This window comes from Cynocephalus volans, chromosome 7 (assembly GCF_027409185.1).
Source record: "Cynocephalus volans isolate mCynVol1 chromosome 7, mCynVol1.pri, whole genome shotgun sequence".
NCBI classification, from domain to species: domain Eukaryota; kingdom Metazoa; phylum Chordata; class Mammalia; order Dermoptera; family Cynocephalidae; genus Cynocephalus; species Cynocephalus volans.
Genome location: NC_084466.1, coordinates 134,756,447 through 134,775,944, shown reverse-complemented (window position 1 = coordinate 134,775,944; position 19,498 = coordinate 134,756,447). Strand labels below are relative to the sequence as shown.

The window sequence follows — 19,498 nt, the reverse complement described above, 5'->3', positions numbered from 1 at the left end:
AGGGAATGGTAGATTGGAAGATGGATTAGCTTCGATATGAAGACTTGGTTCCAGGTTTAGCTGGACATTTAGTGGTAATTTGTGAACCTGAATAGGCCACTAAAACCTCTTTTATCTTTTACTCCATTTTTCTTGGCAGTAAAATGGGGGAAACACCTGACCTTAACTACTACTCTATATGACTGTTGGGAAGACCAAATTAAAGAACGAATGCATGCTATTTAAGTATGAAATATTACTCCTAATCCCCTAGTCTTAAATTTACATTTAAAACACAGCTTTAGTAATTAAAAACAGTAGTTACTCTAACCTCTTTCTTTCGGTTCTTTAGCATATTCTGAAATTTGGACAGCTCTTTCTCTTGTTCTCCTTTAATACGTTTGGCTTCATCTCGCAAGCGATTTGTATGTTCTTGTTCTAGGCGTTCAATAGTCTGTTTCTGCTGTTTTTCTAGATTCTCAATTTCCTGGTCATATTGTCGCTTTTTACTCTGTAAAACAATGCAGCTCAAGATCAATTAACTCTTCTATCACCCATATATATATGTATACACAGACACATACATGTACATATAATGAATATAATGAATGTTACATGTATGTATGTGCATAACTAGCATTTACTTTTAGCGATGTGATATAACCTTTGCAATACTAAACAAGTAGACTAAAACATGTTATAAAATTTTTTTAAAAGATGAGTAGTTTGGTTTTTTTTCTAACATGGAAAATATTTTTTTTCTATTATACAAATAGAATGTTCAAAAATTTTATACAATCCAGAAGAACACCCAGTTGAAAATGTCAATATTTATCCAGTAAAATTTTTGATAAATCAAAGGGCTTATTTGAAGTCGATCTTTTTTTTTTTTTTTTTTTTTTTTTTTTAAAGATGACTGGTAAGGGGATCTTAACCCTTGACTTGGTGTTGTGAGCACCACGCTCACCCAGTGAGCAACTGGCCATCCCTATGTGGGATCTGAACCCGTGGCCTTGGTGTTATCAGCACCACACTCTCCCGAGTGAGCCACAGGCCAGCCCTGAAGTCCATCTTAATAGTGTAACATTACTTGTCATTTTTAGATTTACTCTTACTCATTAAGATTCTTAAAACAAACATCCTATTCCATTGAAACAAATCTTTCAAAATTATAAATCTAATCTTTCAACAAAAGACTCCTATTTATATAATGCTCAAGTAACACTGAAATTTTGGATGTAAGTACAGTCAAATATTTGTAAAAGGTATTTTCCTTTTTAAAAAAATTAAAAACAAAATATTTTAGAAACTACTGGGGGAGAAAAAACAGTTTTTATAAGGTTCTGGAAAATAGAAATGTAACTACTATAAAAATACTCAGTGAAAACAAAAGTTCATTATTTCCTTAGGAATTCTCAGTTATGACCTAAAACACGTAATCAACAATGCCACACTTCACACACAAGACAATCCTTTAACACTTAAAATTACCAGACAGCAAGAGGACTATGTTCAAAGTATAAATACTATAACATTTCAAATGATTTTTTTATTAACTTGTATTAAGCTAGATGTTCAACATAAGTTACTGAAATATTATATCACATTACTAATTCCTTTTCCAACTTTGGACAAAAGGTAAAAACTGAAGTGACAATTACTTAGTGACAACTACCCTTGACTAGTCAGCACTGTTTTCTCCAGCAGCAGCGAAAAGGGACATGGAGGCTTAAATGTAGGAACCAAAGAAGAAAGCATATTTTGAAAAAGCCCTGTAGAAGTCCTAATATCCAGCCAAGTTTGAAGACAACTGCTCTAGATTGGCTTAAAATCTTGGATTCCATGTCTGAAAGGTCGAATTGGAGCACTGAAAAATTACCCAGCAATAGGCACATCTAAGAATTCTATAACCGTCTACTGGCTTCCGGATTCTAAGTTTTCATGGCAGATTTTAATGAGAGAAAAATAAAGATACCACCCGCCACACCATAAATCAGTGATAGGAAGACTGGGATGGAAGATCCTTTTCAAGAAAAATGGACCAAAGGGAAAAAAAAGGACATCCAGAACACCAAAAAGATAAAGACATATCACAAAGCCTGAGAAATCTAGCAATAGGAGAACAAACTCTAAAACTCGCTGGTGGTTTTTTTTTAAGCACTAAATTTCATTATTAACAAAATGTTACAAAAATCTAAGGCTTTACCATCATTTCTTGCTCAAAGCGCCGGAAAATTTGTTCTCGTTGTTGCTGCAGTTTGCTGTTGAGCTGTTGTTGGGCTCTCTGCTCTTCTTTTTGAAGAAATCTTAATTCCCGGAGTTCCTGACGTCTGATAAAATTTAATGGTAATAATAGAGGAAGATATCAAACATTACATCTTTGAAGTAACACTTAAAAAAAAAGCTTAAAAAAATTTTAATGGACAAGTTGTAAAAGAATAATCCAAAACTGGCCAAGAATACATCCTTGTTTCTCTATTCTTCAGATTTTGCTGAGACTGAAAAGAAGTCACAAACCCATTTTACTTATGATGTTTGTTTACTCACCTGAGAAACCTCAATTCTTCAGTTTTGGAATCACTGTCTGTAACTATCTTTGACGTTGTTACACTCACTTCTACACCATCAACAATAAATTTGCGTGTTTTCTTCAATGTTTTCTTTTGTCTTCTTGTTTCCTGAGTGAGATTTTATTTAGTTAGGCTTTGTATAGGAATACTGAAGGTAGAAAATATTTTCTTCTTTAAAAAAAAGCAAAAAAAACAGAACAGCCATGAAGACACATGAATAAAGTATGAATATAATGCAACAAGACATTTGTGAAACCTGTTGCATTAGCTTAAACCTCATCTAACTCACATGACCTTACAGATAAAATCCATTTTTAAAGAGAAACTATGCATTTTGATGATGTGCACATATAATTTTTATGATACCACAACATAATTAGGCACAAGTGATAATGATCAACTCACATAAATGACTAATTAGTATAACTTCTACATGTTAACCATGTTTTCTTTATCTTTTCACTCTGTTAGGTTCTCAGATACCTCTGATATTTTACTGTCAAAACATTTAAAAACGAATTTCTGGGGCTCATCCCTTAAAGAATCTAAATAAATAGGTCTAGGGTGGCTGGGAGTCTTTTTTTTTTTTTTTTTTTTTAAAGACACATAATTTTTATTTATTTATTTTTTTTTTTTGTCGTTTTTTCGTGACCGGCACTCAGCCAGTGAGTGCACTGGTCAGTCCCATATAGGATCCGAACCCGCGGCGGGAGCGTCGCCGCGCTGCCAGCGCAGCACTCTACCAAGTGCACCACGGGCTCGGCCCAAGACACATAATTTTTAAACACTGCCAGAACTAAGAATTCAAATCTATTTAATCAGTAACAATAATATCAACATCCCTCCTCCATCTCAAGGCCAGAGATGGACGTGTGATTTTTGAGTTACTAGAAAGGCAGCACCTCTACTGCACCCCAAAAGTACCATATCTGCCTGCTAGCTATTGCCTAATATTATTTATCAAGATCAAACTCTTCATTCCTCAGTTGTTATCCAAAACCTTTTAAATGCAAATAGAAATAACGGAAGTATAACACTCCTACAAATACATTTTGATAAACAGAGTGTTAGGAGCAGATAACTGATTTTGATATGGGAAAAGGGATTAGAAAGCAGAGGAAGCAAAAGTGGAACATGAAAATATTAAACTCAAGATGCATCAGAATTTTAAACAGTTTGTCTTTGGCACCTTCCAACCACCTTTCTGCAACCTCTTACTGTGTTGTTCTCCAGGGTTCCAGTATCTTCACACTGCTCTCCCTAAGCCCTGAACTATAGGTACCCTATCCAGACCTCCTGTAAAATCTATAGTTGGCATGCTCCAAAAAATAGCTCTACCCCCCCTTAACCTCCAAACTTCACATTTTTTCAGGTCCTACTAAAGTTCCACAATTTAAAATCTCCTTAATTCTCACACAAGTATTTGCATTTTTAAAAGAGGCTGATTATTAAATCAGTGAATGAATTTTGGATTGGTGGAATATCAGTCAATTAAACAAAGTAGACTGAAAGAAGAAGAAAATCCAAGCAACACATGTAATAATTCTGGGCAGACAGGCAAGCTGATCAGTCATGCCCTGGAGTCCTGTCCCTAAGGTCAGTTTTCCTAGGTTATTTCTACTTGTCAGTCTTCTCTTCTGCCACGTATCAACCCAGAGTCTCTAAGAAGTATTTTCCGAAGGTATTGGAATTCCATGGAATCTTTTGTTACAAATATTGATTCTTGCGATCCACTCCAGGCTCCCCCTGGTAACTCCAAAGCACACTAAAACTTGAAAATTATGTTCTAAAAGCTCCAAGTATTCTGGGTTTTAGTTTTGGGTTTTGTTTGTTTTCCCTACAATGGTTCTCATGGCAGTAGCAATGGTTGTGACTAAGGCAGCAAGAGTGGTCATCTGCATGGGCCAGTTTACACCCTAAACACGCTTAAAAACAGAATGTTCTTTCAACTTCTCAATTCTTTCATTTATTATTGACTCTTGCTAAAATTGCATCTGGATATGTGCAAAGAACCTCAATCACACCAAGCAACTATATCATACTGTTTATCTATATCAGGTTTGCAAAACTAGGTAGGTCCTACCAAAAAACTTGAAGAAGATTACATCCAAAGTCTCTCTCATTGGTTCTTTTTTAATTGACTGCCTTCATAGGCCATAAGAATTTATAGAGTTAATATTACACTTATTTAATGCTGTTTTATTTTCAAGACATCAGTCTCACATAAATGCTAAGTTACCAAAATGATAAAGAAAAACCCAAACAAAAACCTGTGTACACTTACCTGTAAAGATATTGATCCACTGTCTTTACTTTTACTTAGGAAACTAGAGATGGATAAATTCAAGTCAGCGCTGCTATTATCAGCAGTGGAGCCAGTGCCTGAATCAGCATCATTTTCCTTTTGATTCTCAGATTCAGGTAGTAGAATGGTTTCAGTTTTTGATAAAGCACCTATTTCTCCTTTATTTTCTGCATCTTCAGAGTTAATATTAATACTGGGTATTGGAACAGGCTGAGGTTGACTGGGCTGTGAAGCTTCAGTAACTTGAGGTTCCATTTTAATTGGCACTTCATATGGAATTTCTTTCTTTCCTATATCTATCTGAGTAGTGACTTTATGAGCGTCCCGAGTTTCACTTCCTAAATCCTTTCGGTCAGTATCAATCACTGCACTTCTGACTTCTGTTTCTTCAGTGCTATTTGTCTCAATAATTTCCTCAATTTCATTTGTCCCTGGTTCCTCATTGGTCTTCAATATGTTCTCTAAACTGTTGATTACTGGTTCGTCAGTTTTACCTTCTACAGATTTTTTATCTACCTCATTAGTTTCAACTATTTCTTTTGTAGGAACTTCCTCAGTACCACTAGCCTCAGGACCCTCCGCAGGCTTATTTAACTTCTGGACTATTTCCACTCCTTCTTTCGCATCGTTACTCTGACCACTGCCAGCACTGTTTTCAGCTGCCTTCCAGGCAACATCTACTGCCTCATTTGTTCCCACCACATTGCTTATATCACTGATCACATCTTCCTGAGTTTTGTCATCTTTTCCCAATTTCTCTTGGGTATCTTCCTTTGTAAGCCCAACTTCACTGTCAATTACCTGAACATCTGCCTCTTTTTCTCCAGTCTCTTGAGAAACTAAATCCATTGTCTGAATAGTAGTATCTTTAATTTCTTCAGACTTTATAAGTTTATTTTCAAACATCTGTTGCTTTTCCTGATCCCTTTCTTCCTCAGGTGTCAGACTATATTCAATATTTGACTCTAATGTTATTATATTATTCTCTTTTCCTTCACTGACTGAATTAATGTCCATGGTTTCTTGGTCTTCTGTGTCAGAAGGATTTTCAAGCTTGGGTCTCTTCTCTTCCCTCCCATTCTCCTTGATTACTGTTGTTCTGTTATGGAGTTCAGTCACAGCTTCTACACGAGCATCATTAACATGTTCATTAACACCCTCCGCAGCCTTTTCAGGCTCATCAATGGTGGGTTTTTCATTAGGAATTTTGTTGATAAATTTATCTTCAGAAGGATTATGTTCTGTTTTTTCTGAGACAGATTCCAAAATACAAGCATTTTGTGAAAGTTTATCTTCTTCAGAGCTGGCGATACTAAGGTCAGAGGAAGCACGCTTACTTGCAGGTATTGGCTAAAAAAGATTTCAAACATTTTTAGTGTTAAAACATAAACTCAAGATAGTGACCAAAACAATGTTTACAGATATATGATGATTTAATATCTTTATTCAGTAAAAGGTGAAGTTATAAAAATAATTTAAAGAACTGACAGTTCTTCACATAATTAGTATAACAAAAATGGGTAGCAAGGAGCAACCCTGCTATTAATCTTCACCTCTAAAATAAAAGGTTTTTGTACTGCCACCCATCAATTAATCCTTAGATACAGGTGCAACCACACCTCAAAACCCAACTCTAAAAATTAACTAAATGGAATTTCCTTTCTAAGTACTGACCAGAGAATTTTCGGTTTCCTCCTCATCATCTTCCTCTTTGCCATCTTCCACTTCTTCTGTTACTTCAGCCTTTGCCTCTGCAATCAATTCTCGGATTGGTTTGTTGGAATCAACAGTAACAAAGGGATGCTGTTGATCATTAAAAAGAAAGCACTCAATAACAGCTGAAATGCTTGTAAAGAAAGTTTTAAACACACAAAACACATATTTTTATGTGTTAAAAATATAAATATACGGGCAGGAAAAAACCCTCAGATAATGTTACATGTGGGACAAGTGTGGAGCAAAAGTAGGAACTGCCTGCAACTGGATCTGTGCTTTTTTAAGAATCCGAAGCAAATTGATCAAAAATGACATAACTTGTTATGTGAGGGTACTTCAAAAAGTTCGTGAAAAGACTCATATTATCTTTTAATTCTATCTTTCCATGAATTTTTTGAAGTACCCTTTTATCTGGATAGTAGTACATATACTTTTCTGTATGCTTGAAAATTTCATAATTGAAAATTTAAATTAAAATTTAAAGTTTCAAATCAGTACATTACTATTTCTTGAAAAGTAACAACAATCTATATAAATTCTATCACAGCCTCAATAAAAAACAAATTACAAAAAGCTTTAGAGTTCTGTTAAAAGTGTCTAACAACACCTGTATTTTTGACCTGGTTCTAATGTTCTTGAGAATAATATGACATTTTATTCATCTCTGTATACTCAAAACTTAATGTCTGTCACAGAGTAAGGCCTTCAAATATGGGGGTAGTGAAAAAATAATAGAAAGTGTGTTCCAGAGATATACTTATACACAGCAAGGCAATTTTTTCCACTATTTTCCCCCAAATAGATCAACTTAATTAAAACACTATAATGCAGGAGTTACATAATACCTCAACCTAACAGTAACTGCCTCGAGATTTGCCATTCTATTTGTCCACCTGTAATATTTATTATTTGACAAATTTTTACTTTATATATTACAAACAGATCCTGCAAATATAAATTTATCCAATCACTTTAACACAGTTTTTAAATATTTAATATTTACTTAACACCCATCGTTTTTCAAAATTCAACAATATTTACTTTAATAAAAAAATTAATTAGCTCATGATCCTTGCCCTCAAGGTGCTTGCTTTCTAGTACTGGAGAGACATAAAGGAAGTAACTAACAAAATGAAAAGAACATAATCAAACTGAATCAAAACACAGGAAGAATGACTTAGAAGCTGAATGCCTGTTAGTAACAGCAGCACTTATCTTTATAAAGCAAATGTATGTTGACTTTCCACAGGGAAAAAAGTGAAAAGAGAGCACACTGAATGAATCTGAAATTGTATTTTTCTTAAAGAGATGTTAAAACAATTATATGATTTTCTGTTGTCATATTCTTATCTTACCTGCAGCAGCTGAGATGTAGTCCACCTAGCATCCACATTCTTTTCCAAGCATTTCTTTAGAAAGTCCTTAAAATTTGAAGACCTTCAAAATAAAATTTTAACAATGATATTCTATTTTACTCTCTTGTTAACCAAAGCGAACAAAACTCCTTGATAAATTATGCTTAAGTTTCATTATGTATGTAATAGTATTAATTCAACAGAAGAAAATGAGCTAATGAGAATATTAAGATTTTATAAAATTTATTCATCTGTAAATATATGTCAGACATATATATAAGGAGGTACACAATTTGTCATTGAGATATAGCCATATATTAACAAGTATGCCAAAATCAGAAAATTCTTCTAATAAATTCCACAAATATAAGATCAACTACACATATGCCTCACTTTCTAATAGTACAGAAAATACCTTTTTCATGCAAAACGCCAATTATTCACATTCTCAAACATATGGGAAAAGTTATTTATGACCATTTGTGGTCCTTAAGGAAAACAAACCAACCATCACTTTTCTAATTCATATAATCTTTGTACCACATATCCAAATTTAAATGCCCTTGGAAAATTGGGAGAATAAAACATCCAGTTTTGTTTCTTAAAAAGCTTCCTTTAGAATATTACCATTTTGATGGCTGTGCTAAAGTAGGGGGCTCAGATTTTGCTATTTTTAGCAGCACTCGCATTGGATTTAATTCATGATGAGGTGGTTCTATCTCAGCCATTTCTATTAAAGTGATACCCAGAGACCAAACATCAGCCTTGTAGTCATAAGGTCTGTCCTTAGACGTTTCACACATGACTACTTCAGGAGCCATCCTGTGAAGACACAGAATTGAAAGTTAAGGTGATTAACTTAAGAACAGTGATTGCAATCCACATAGACAATATAATCAATTATGTGGACAAAATTAATGAGTAATAATAACTGCTAACATGACTAATACTATAAATTGACAAAACTGAATACATACCAATATGGTGTGCCAATAAAGGAATCTCTTCTTTGAATTGTCCTCGTGTTTTTAGCTGATACTCCAAAATCCGCTTGATATAAACAATCACACAAAAGTATTAATGACAGTTTTTAAGCATAGTTCATTGTATTCAACCAGGGCGGGGGGAGGCAGGGGATGCATTTCTAATCTTTAATAAGGCCACTTGTATTAAAGGGCATGTGAAATAGAAAGAAGTAATTTCTCTACCATCTTAATCTTGAGCATCCTCTTTCTACCACATTCCCAAAAAAACTGCCAAAGAAAAGATTCCATTATCAATACAAGGGTACTGCAAAAAGTTCATGGAAAAACAGAATTAAAAGATAATACAAATCTTTCCATGAACTTTTTGAAGACCCCTCATATATGGATAGTGAAGAGAAATGGTACTTAGAAGGTAAAACACTATTTCTTACCACTAGGGCATCATACACTTAAAACCACCACCTTTATACATCTTCAGAAGACAAATTCTTCAGAATTGAAAACAAAAAATACTAACTTTAAAATAGATTATCCACTTCAAAAGAAATGCCAACGAGTGCTATATGTTGCAATTAAATTAATAGATGTAAACATTTTTTTCAATAGTGTGTAAAATAGAGATTATACCAAATAGTGTTTATGACAGCATATATTGCTAATTACCTCATAAAACTATATTACAAAGAAAAAGATTGGGAATTTACATATTCTGATTTAAATTACAGAGAACAGCAACATTATAGCTTTATCAGTTGTTCACATCACCTTTTCAGTTTGGAGCTTGGACAACCATTAATAGCAACATAAAATTGTTATTGTTGCATAATTTACCTCATGCCATATATAAACAAATTTTTAAAGTTTCACATCTGATGCTACAGTCCTCAAAATTGAATAAATAACAAAAATCCAGTATTTGATGCTCATGCCTAAAGAACTGGCACAGATTAATATGCTCAATAAATGGTAGCTACTATTATTAACCATATTCATAATTTTAACCTTTGTGATACTTTGTTGTAGAACTCCTAAAACTCATGAAATTCTGCCTTGTATTCTAATCATCTGTGTCTACTATATGGTTCTTAAGCATAGGATAGATCCATACATCTGTGCTGCAGAAATGAAAGGTACTCTAAGTATTTGTGAATTAATAAAACAGAAAAATAAAACTGTTTAAAATGTCAAATAATGCAAAACTATTTTGAGATTCCCAAATGTTCAATAATATACTTATTTTTTTAAGGTATACAATGTTTTACACAAAGGTAAGTTTCTACATTCAAATAAAATTTTAATACATTTACAGAAAAGCAAGCCCCAAAAAGAGATCAAAACTATAACATATGATTTTGAAATGAGCTACAAGTCTTTAAAAAATGATGAGAGACATAAAACAGTAACACAGAATTAGAAAAAGTCAGAAAAGTGATAGAACTCAAGAAAAAATTAAAAATTAAAGAAAAAAAATCACTTGAATCAGTGTTGCTCAACCTTTCTTTCATTATTACCTCCCCACCCCATCCCGAAGCCTCTTCATTTTTTCCTAATCCCCTCCATGAAATTTTAATGCCATAGATATACTGTATATCTGTCCACGTAATGTGGGCCTTTAGAGGGTCAAAAGCCATTGTAATATCTCAGGGTTTTTGCCTCCAAAGAATCAATTTTGCCCTCTTGGGGGCTATACTGCCCCCATGAGAATGCATGCCATAACGTAAAGAAAATAAAGATGGAGGGGGAACCTAAAGAGGCTTAAAAGAAAAATCAAATTTTATATATGGGCAAGTTTAAACTCTAACATCTTGAACACAAAGTCAGAATAAAGTGTGAGAAAGGGAGGAGCAGTGACTGAGATGGGCATCTGGGGTGCCAGACAGAGTTTTATTTCTTCACCTAGGTGGTGACTGCAAAGCTAAAAGGTCACTAATCTATATAATTTTTTGTGTGGTTTTCTGTATCTTGATTTCACCAAAAAAAGGCTAAATTTCAGCATATCATCTGTTTAGATATCAAGACAAGTAAAATGAAATGGCTATGATCATTGGTATCAACACAACCTTTGAATATATTCTGTCCTTTTAATATCCTTCTAAAATACACAAATTCAGATTTCATCACTAGATTTTTTTAATTCATATCAGGTATACTACAAGAGAGCTATATCTTCCATTTGAACGTACATATATATATGAAATTAATTAATTTCCAATCTAAAATCTACATCTCATTCTTATGTAGATAAACATTTAGTCCTTCAGTATAAAAAACAAAATTAAAAGTTTTAGTCCTTATACTTATTTCAGGTATCCTTTTCAGGCCTAAGGTTACCTTCTTAGTCTAGCCAAAATGCCACAGCTTTAAATAAAAGACTATAAAACTAAACATTTAAAAAAAAATCCACTAGACATGAGTTTTAGAAATGAAGTTAATACTGAGCTAGCAGTTTTACATACTATACTGTATTCTAAATGTAAAATATTTACAACTATTAAGTCTACATATAAAATTTTAGGGGAAGAAAATTTTAACCAATGTTTAAAAAGCTTGCCTATTTGAAAATAAAAATCCATCCTTTCTTACTTTCTTTTTAAAGTGTCTTTATATTAGGTATAATATACTTAGGAATTCTGGGAGTTAATGAATATTTATCCAAGAAAGCGTTTGAAAAAGCAGCATGGAGGAAATTAACACGTCTCACATATTTCAGTAGTAATAAAACACTATTAAATCACATACATACAGGGGAAATCTCAGAGCGCAAATTCAAATGTTTTGCTTAAATGAATAACTTACCCAATTTAATATCTCCATCTAAGGTAAAAAGAATGTTGCCCGCCTTTAGATCTCTGTGGATGATTTTATTATCATGTAAGTAGTTCAATGCCTCTAAAGTCTGCTTGCAAACTACTTGTATTTGGGACTCAGTTAATGGTCTCTCAAGTTCTATAAGGGAAAAAGTAAACAAATCTGCATTTTTATACAGTGAAAACATATTAGCAGGCTATATACCTCTCTGTATACCACTGCCATTGAAGATCATATACAGTGAATTTATTGTAGAAGAACTAAATATCTAGAAAGAATACTTTCTTGACATATTATACCCAACATTTCATTTGAGAATTTTATTACAATTATCCAAGAATATAAAAATATAATTCAGTTGATTCCTCAATTTATTGAACTTCATTCAACAATTATATATACTTATGTATAAATGTTTGAAGTTCATTTATTTTTATTAAGTATTAGATATAAACATAAAGGACAAAAAGGTATTTACCAAGCATCACAGCATCTACTGCTCCACCTGCACAAAATTCAATGAGGATCTGCATGCAAATAAAAAAGCACATGTCTAAAACTACATTGAGTTTCAGTATTTTTTCTTTAATTTAGCAAAAAAGAAAAAGGAATACCTATCAAATAATCTGAGAACACCATTGTACTAAACATGAAGATTTCTTTGTCCAAGAATTACAAGTCTTAAATGATACACATTCAAGAAAGCACAGAGAACACATTGCAGAAGTGCATTTTTGTCAATAACCACTTTTAGTGTTTCTGCTTCTCTAAAATTATTAGGCACAAATTTTTATTCAGAATTTTTATTCAGTACAGTATACATATCCATTTTGTCACCACTGAAAGACTTTATTACATTTTTAAGGTAACTATTGTGATTTAAGTGATCACATATTTCTTTTTTAAAACTTTATTAATAAGAATAAATATATAGAGACTTCTCTTAGTTTAAAAAAATAGAAAAAAAATATATACAAAAGCTTCAGATCCTACCTCAATTATTACTTGCTGACAGATGCCTACCTTGACCTCCCTGGTAAGATATAATACCATGCATCCTTCCTCCTAACCCTTATCACACAGTTGCAATTTTATATTTATTATGACTCTTTAATTAATATCTATGTTGTCCACTAAACTTTCCCTCACAGTTGTCCAAATTTTTATTTTGCAATAGTCCCAAGTAAAGATCGTTTCAATTTATTAAATTGTCTAGGAGTTCATTTTTATTATAATCTTGGAAACATTCTGCTAGAGCCATGAACAACTATTTTAGAAGATATCACACTAATAATAATTATAGGTAATTTTTGGAAATAACATTTTAACAAATTTTGTAGGTTTCTGTTTTCCCCCCAGTATAACACTTTATTTTTTACAGGTGCTTGTCAATTACAAATTATTTTCAAATTAATTATATTATTTGAAAAATAATTTGGGAGGCAGATCCATCCTATAGATGAGTAAATAGGCTCATAAAGGTTAACTGACTTATCCAAGCTCCTAACAGGCAGCATTAGAATCAAAAAAGGTAGGCCTTTTAATTTCCAGTCAGGTATGCCTTACACTACTTATTCTTCTCTCATAACACTGTGCTTTTTCCTTCAAGGAGGAAAAACTGAAACTCCATTTTAAAAAGCCCTCTTGTGTTGGTACAGAGTAAGTGACTGACTTGTTATTATAAAGAATATTATGAAGAATATTAACATTTTATTTCTATATTTATTTGTGCCTAATATTTTCTAAAAATGAACAAAATTTATATATACAGCCTTAGCCACTGCATCACACACTGAAGTTGAGCCTGATAATACATAAGATAAATATTTAACATTTCTAGTATCTTACAGTTTATTACATGATTTACAAAAAGTTTAGGGTAAAAAATTATAAACAATTTCTAGGAAAACAAAGAAACATAAAAAAAGTTAATAAATTCTTAAATTTAAATTACGAACAAAGAAATCTAATCTCATATTTTAGGAAATTTAATACTCTTAATCAAGTTTCTCCACCTGGATCCAATGTCAAAACAATCATGATGAAACTGGTAGTCTGAAACATAAATCTGAACATCTGTTGAAACTGAGGATAATTATACCGTTAATGACTCTCTCATCAGCAAATCAACTATCATTCAAGTAACATAAGTAACCAAATAGAAGAGGTAATTCATAAAATAGGCTTTTACCACTCATAAACCTCTTTAGGACAATTAACTCGTTTTGGCTACTCCTACAGATTAATAGAAAATACTTACCCAAAGATTGTTCTCATAATAGAAGGCATCTAGAAGCTTGACTATATTTGGATGATCACAAGATGCTAATATATCAATCTCAACCATGTAATCTTCAAGTTCTTCCTCAGATTTGGTGTCAATCACCTTTGCAGCAGCTAAAACACTGGTCTCTTTATTCTGGGCCTAAAAATGAAAGTATCAGAAGAGTCATACTTAAAATGCATACTTTTTCAATTTAATTTTTTATTTTTAAATAGATTTTATTTCTTAAAGCAGTTTTAGGTGCACAGCAAAATTAGGCAAAAAGTACAGAGCTCCTTATATCCCCTGTCCCCACATATGCATAACCTCCCCCACTACCAACATTTGGCACCAGAGTAGTACATTTGTTACAACTGATGAACCTGTATTAACACATCATCACCCCAAGTCCACAGGGTTTACATAAGAACTCACTCTTGGTTTTGTATATCTATGGGTTTCAACAAATATATAATGACATGTATCCACCATTCTATTACACAGAATGGTTTCACTGCCCTGAAAATATCTCTGTGCTCTACCTACTCACGCCTCTCTTCCCTCTGACAACCACTGATCTTTTTACCGCTTCCATAGCTTTGCCTTTTCCAGAATGTAACATGGTTGGAATCATACAGAACTTTCAGATTGGCTTCTTTCACTTAGTAATATACACTTAAGGGTTCCTCAGTGTCTTTTCATGGCTTGATAGCTCATTTCTTTCTAGAGCTGAATAATACTCTATTGTTCAGATGTACCACAGTTTACTTATCCATTTACCGACTAAAGAACAATGTCAGTGGTTTCCAAGTTTGGGCAATTATGAACAAAGCTGTTATAGGCTGGCCATTTAGCTCAGCTGGTTAGATCACAGTGATGTAAGACCAAGGTCAAGGGTTTGGATCCCCTTACTGGCCAGCTGTCAAAAACAAAAACAAAAACATGCATATGCAGGTTTCTGCACAAACATGAGTTTTCAGCTCATTTGCATAAATATCAAGGAGCACAGCTGCTGAACTGTATGGTTAAGAGTATGTTTAGTTTTGTAAGAAACTTCCAAACTGTCTCCTAAAGTAGCTGTACCATCTTGCATATCCACCAGCAATGAACGAGAGTTGTTATACATCCTCACCAGCATTTGCTGTCATCAGTGTGGATTTTCATGTCTAATAGGTGTGTAGTGGTATCTTGTTTTCAATTTGCAATTCCCTAATGACAAATGGCATTGAGTACCTTTTCATATGCTTATTTGCCATTTGTATATCTTTGGTTATGTGTCTATTCAAATCTTTAGCCCATTTTTTAATTGGGTTGTTTGTTTTCTAATTGCTGAGTTTTAAGTATTCTTTGTATATTTTGGATAACATTCCTTTATCAGATATGTGTTCTGCAAATATTTTCCCCCAGTCTGTGGCTTGTCTTATTCTCTTGACATACTATTTTTAAAAGACAGACTAAACATAAATATTAATTAATGCACGCTATGTGCTGTGCTAAGTGCTTTTTATGTACAAAGGACAGGCGGTGTTTCAAATTACGGGCTCTAGTGGGTCAGACTGCTAGGGTTCAAATTCTGGTTTTGCCACTTAGAAGTTGTGTTGCTTGGTGCAATATATAAAACCCCTGTTTTAGTTTCCTTATCAGTAAAACTTACCTATACCTCACAAGTTTGTGAGAATTAACATAATATATATCTACCAAGTGAAAAAAATACACATAAATATTGAATATAATGCTTGGCATATACAGTAAGGATTCAAAAATGTTAGCATAATTATTACTATTATTATTTAATCCTCACAACAACCCCATGATATATTATAATTCCTACCTTAAAAAAGGATATAAATAAACTTGGAGAAGTTAAAAGGTCATGAAGCTAGTAAGAGACAGAATCAAATTTAAATCCAGATGTGTTTCTGAAGCCCTTTCTTTACCTTAATCATTACCCTTGAAGGGTGGCAAAACATGCCACCCCAAATGTGCCACTTTGATATAAGTATTACTTCGCACTAAAGGCACCTGAAAAACAGATGGAAGAAGAGCATTCTAATCTCTTCCCTTTTCTTCCTGAAAATAGGAAATAAAAAGTCCCATGTGAAAAATGTCCTCTGTACCAGGAAAGAAGAAACATTCTTTGATGGGGAGTCATAGCCAAGAGAATTCTATACAAACAGACTTTGTTAAAGTAATTCTTATCTTCCATTAGCCTCCCCATATAATTTACCTACCTTTCCACAATTGCCTCTATTTGTTAATACAAATACATTTTTTGCCATTTCTTTGGGTCTTCATTTCCTTATGAGGGCTCCCATGTCATATAAAACTTATATTAAATTTGTATGCTTTTCCTCTGCTAATGTATCTTATGTCAATTTAATTCTCACACCCAGCGGGACCCTAAGAGGGTAGAGATAAAGTTCTGCCTCTGCTACACCCTTTCCAGTCTCCCTATATTTCCATGAGTTTGGTCATCGTCCCTTGTTCTTAGTACTTTAACTTTTCCATTTTCTTTCTTTGGCTGAATAATTTCTCACCTGCATTTATCACAAATAAAAAATTTTCAAATATACAGCAGAATCCAAGATCATTTTTCAAAAAGTTAGAAATCAGATCTCAAAATACCAATTAGGCTGTTGTTGTAAGATATTTCAATATTATACATGTTATCATCACATGAGCAAAACTCCATCTATTAACTTAAAAAAAAAGAGTAATTACTAAACTTTTGTTTTATTTTGGCAACGGGCAGTATGGGGATCCAAACCCTTGACCCTGGTGTTATCAGCACCATGCTCTAAACAAGGGAGCTAACCAGCTAACCCCAGAAGCTAACAATAAATATTTCAATAAATAAATAAATAAATGTCTAAATCCCACTATTAAGAATTTATCAGAGGGAGATCATTACATAAAATAAAAACTATGCATACACAAAAATATTCATCAAAGCACTGTTAACAATAAGGAAAAACTGAATCAGCCTAAATGTCCATTAACAGGAACCTGCTTAAATCATGCAGTACAGTTCCACAGTGGAAAATTATGCAGCCACTAAAATTAATTGACTAATCAACTAATATTTCTTAAGATAGAATGGTAACCACAAAAAAGGTTACTTACTAAAAAGAAAAAAAAGGTAACTTACTAAACAGCATGAAAGATGTGTAATTTTAAGGGCTGGCCCATGGCTCACTTGGGAGAGTGTGGTGCTGATAACACCAAGGCCATGGGTTCAGATCTCTATATAGGGATGGCCGGTTAGCTCACTTGGGAGAGTGTGGTGCTGACAACACCAAGACAAGGGTTAAGATCCCCTTACTGGTTATCTTTTAAAAAAAAATTTTTTTTAAGGTGGAATTTTATAAAAACTACGTTATCAACTTTCACATATTGATATCTATATTAAAAATACCTGGAAAGTCATCATCAGTGAGGATGATGAAGTTTCAGGAACTTTTGTCTTTCTCTGTATTTTTCATATTATTTGAATTTTTCTAAAGGACGTCATTTTTATAGAAGCAATAAAGTACCCATATGAGAGATTTCTTAGGGACCTATTATCTAACCTTGGAGGTGAGGAAAAAAACAAAGCAGTTATCAGACTGTGGGAATTTTCCTAAGTAGATTACTGCTAAGTTTTACTTCCTTTGGGAAAAATAGAGGTAAAAAGTAATACTAATGTTTAGGGTTCAGAGAATATGTTTTAGATAAAAAGATAACTTTATACTGGTCTATCCTACCACTCTAGAAAAATATTCTAATCTACCATAGTTTATCTAATCTAGGATACCTTTTAAGATGACCATTATTTCATATTCCATTAAGGAAAAACAAATGCTAATTAAACTATTATAATACTTTATCATCTAGAATTTTTGTTATACCTTTTGAAAGGGTTCTTTTCAACATATTTAAACACAATCTGTTACATAAAAAATTAACTACTACTTCATATATAAGTTGACTCTTTCTGAATCACTTTTTGACTCAGTTATCTAATGTCTGTGTTTTTCTACACAATTCTGCCCCTTTGGCCATTAAAAGCTTGCATGATGCAGCAATTCTTAAGAGCACTCTACTACTGTCTCCAAGATTCTCTTTGAAGCCATTGACTCCCATTTGGCAAGTTATAATGCTGATCCTTTCTTGATCTTACCACAGGTGCTAAAAGAAGATTTTAAGATAACAACCAAAACACACATTCTTTCTTCAAAAGGTCCTTAAATAGTTCCTTGATCGAAATATCAAGGAGTCGCACCTGTATGACATCAGCGATACAATTAATTTCACAAGGCATAGGAGGTGACAGATATATCATGACCATTAGCTGGTCAAGAACAATTATAAGATGGCATCAATCAAAAAAATTCATATCCCAATTTCCCAATTTCAGAGATGTTAAAAAAAAAAAGTCTGTAATAACCTGTGAAATACGTTATTAAGTTTGTCTCCCTAAAAAAGATACTACAGTTGAGACAATAATTATAACTCACCCTCCCCAGAAGCAGAGGAAATAAGCCTGTGAGATGTTAGCCTTTCTCTCATCATTATAACATAACACTTTGGGAAGAAAGAGAATAAAGAGAATCTGTCTTTGGAGAGGAATAAAATAAAATATGAGCCCCGGTAGAAGACAAAGGATACTGGGGGTGAAGTTAAAAGCCATCCTGCTTCTGCATGCTTCTATTGATGTCCTGAGAGATTTTAAAGGTGTATTTTTTACTTGTGAATGAAATGACATGATGGGAGAAAAATGACTAACACTAGATAATCTCTAAAGTTCCTTGCAGTAACAAATTCTGTTTTCCATTGCCCTAGATGTACTGATTAAACTAACAATGGTATTACTTGGTTTAATATATAATAAATAAAAGTGATATTAGAGAGTATAGTGTCTCAAATTATTACTTGAAAATAACTTGATTACCTCATCAGAATCTGGTTCTAAAGAACTCAAAAATCAAAATTGAAATAAACATTATTCTTTAAACAAATATAATAGGACATAAAGTCTTTAAAAAGGCTTCATCTATCTAATATCTAAAGGTTTGAAAATTCTTTACAAGACTTAATGAAATAACTAAACAAATGTTAATAAATGCAAGATTGGAGTAACATACCCAGATGTTAATTTTAAAATATAACTTTTGTTGATAAAAGGTTTTCAAACATCAGTCATGATCACTTAAAGTCACTATATTTTTATTTTCATAAATCATCAATAGAGCTTTGCCATTTTACATAAACAAATAGGGGGCTACAGGGAAACATAACTTATTTGAATTTTCTCTAATGTTTTTAAATGAAGTAGGATAAAAATTACACCCTCTTATATTACCTTGTTTCAATAGTAGTTACTTCCTAGGTGATGAGAATAAGAGTAATTTTTAAATCTTCATTTATTTTCTTTCTACATTTCTACATTTTCTAAGACTATGTAATATTTTTATAATGAGAGAAATATATTTTGATAAAACTGTCATCTGAAAATTGAAACACCAACACAGAAAATA

General features: G+C 32.8%; 1 protein-coding gene across 2 annotated transcripts in view; it reads right to left on the bottom strand.

The window, feature by feature from the left end:
• Positions 1–19,498, bottom strand: part of SLK (STE20 like kinase) — a 59,352-nt gene that overhangs the window by 23,836 nt on the left and 16,018 nt on the right. Inside the window, exons 2-12 of one of the 2 annotated variants that reach the window (XM_063102884.1) lie at positions 13,980–14,144; positions 12,198–12,246; positions 11,708–11,857; positions 8,903–8,975; positions 8,553–8,747; positions 7,926–8,007; positions 6,529–6,657; positions 4,834–6,204; positions 2,527–2,657; positions 2,186–2,309; positions 311–490 (exon numbers count right to left, since the gene is read on the bottom strand). In XM_063102884.1, coding sequence (XP_062958954.1) covers positions 311–490; positions 2,186–2,309; positions 2,527–2,657; positions 4,834–6,204; positions 6,529–6,657; positions 7,926–8,007; positions 8,553–8,747; positions 8,903–8,975; positions 11,708–11,857; positions 12,198–12,246; positions 13,980–14,144 — 2,649 coding nt within the window. The remainder of the gene's footprint in view (positions 1–310; positions 491–2,185; positions 2,310–2,526; positions 2,658–4,833; positions 6,205–6,528; positions 6,658–7,925; positions 8,008–8,552; positions 8,748–8,902; positions 8,976–11,707; positions 11,858–12,197; positions 12,247–13,979; positions 14,145–19,498) is intronic. The other variant, XM_063102885.1, reaches the window with a different exon arrangement.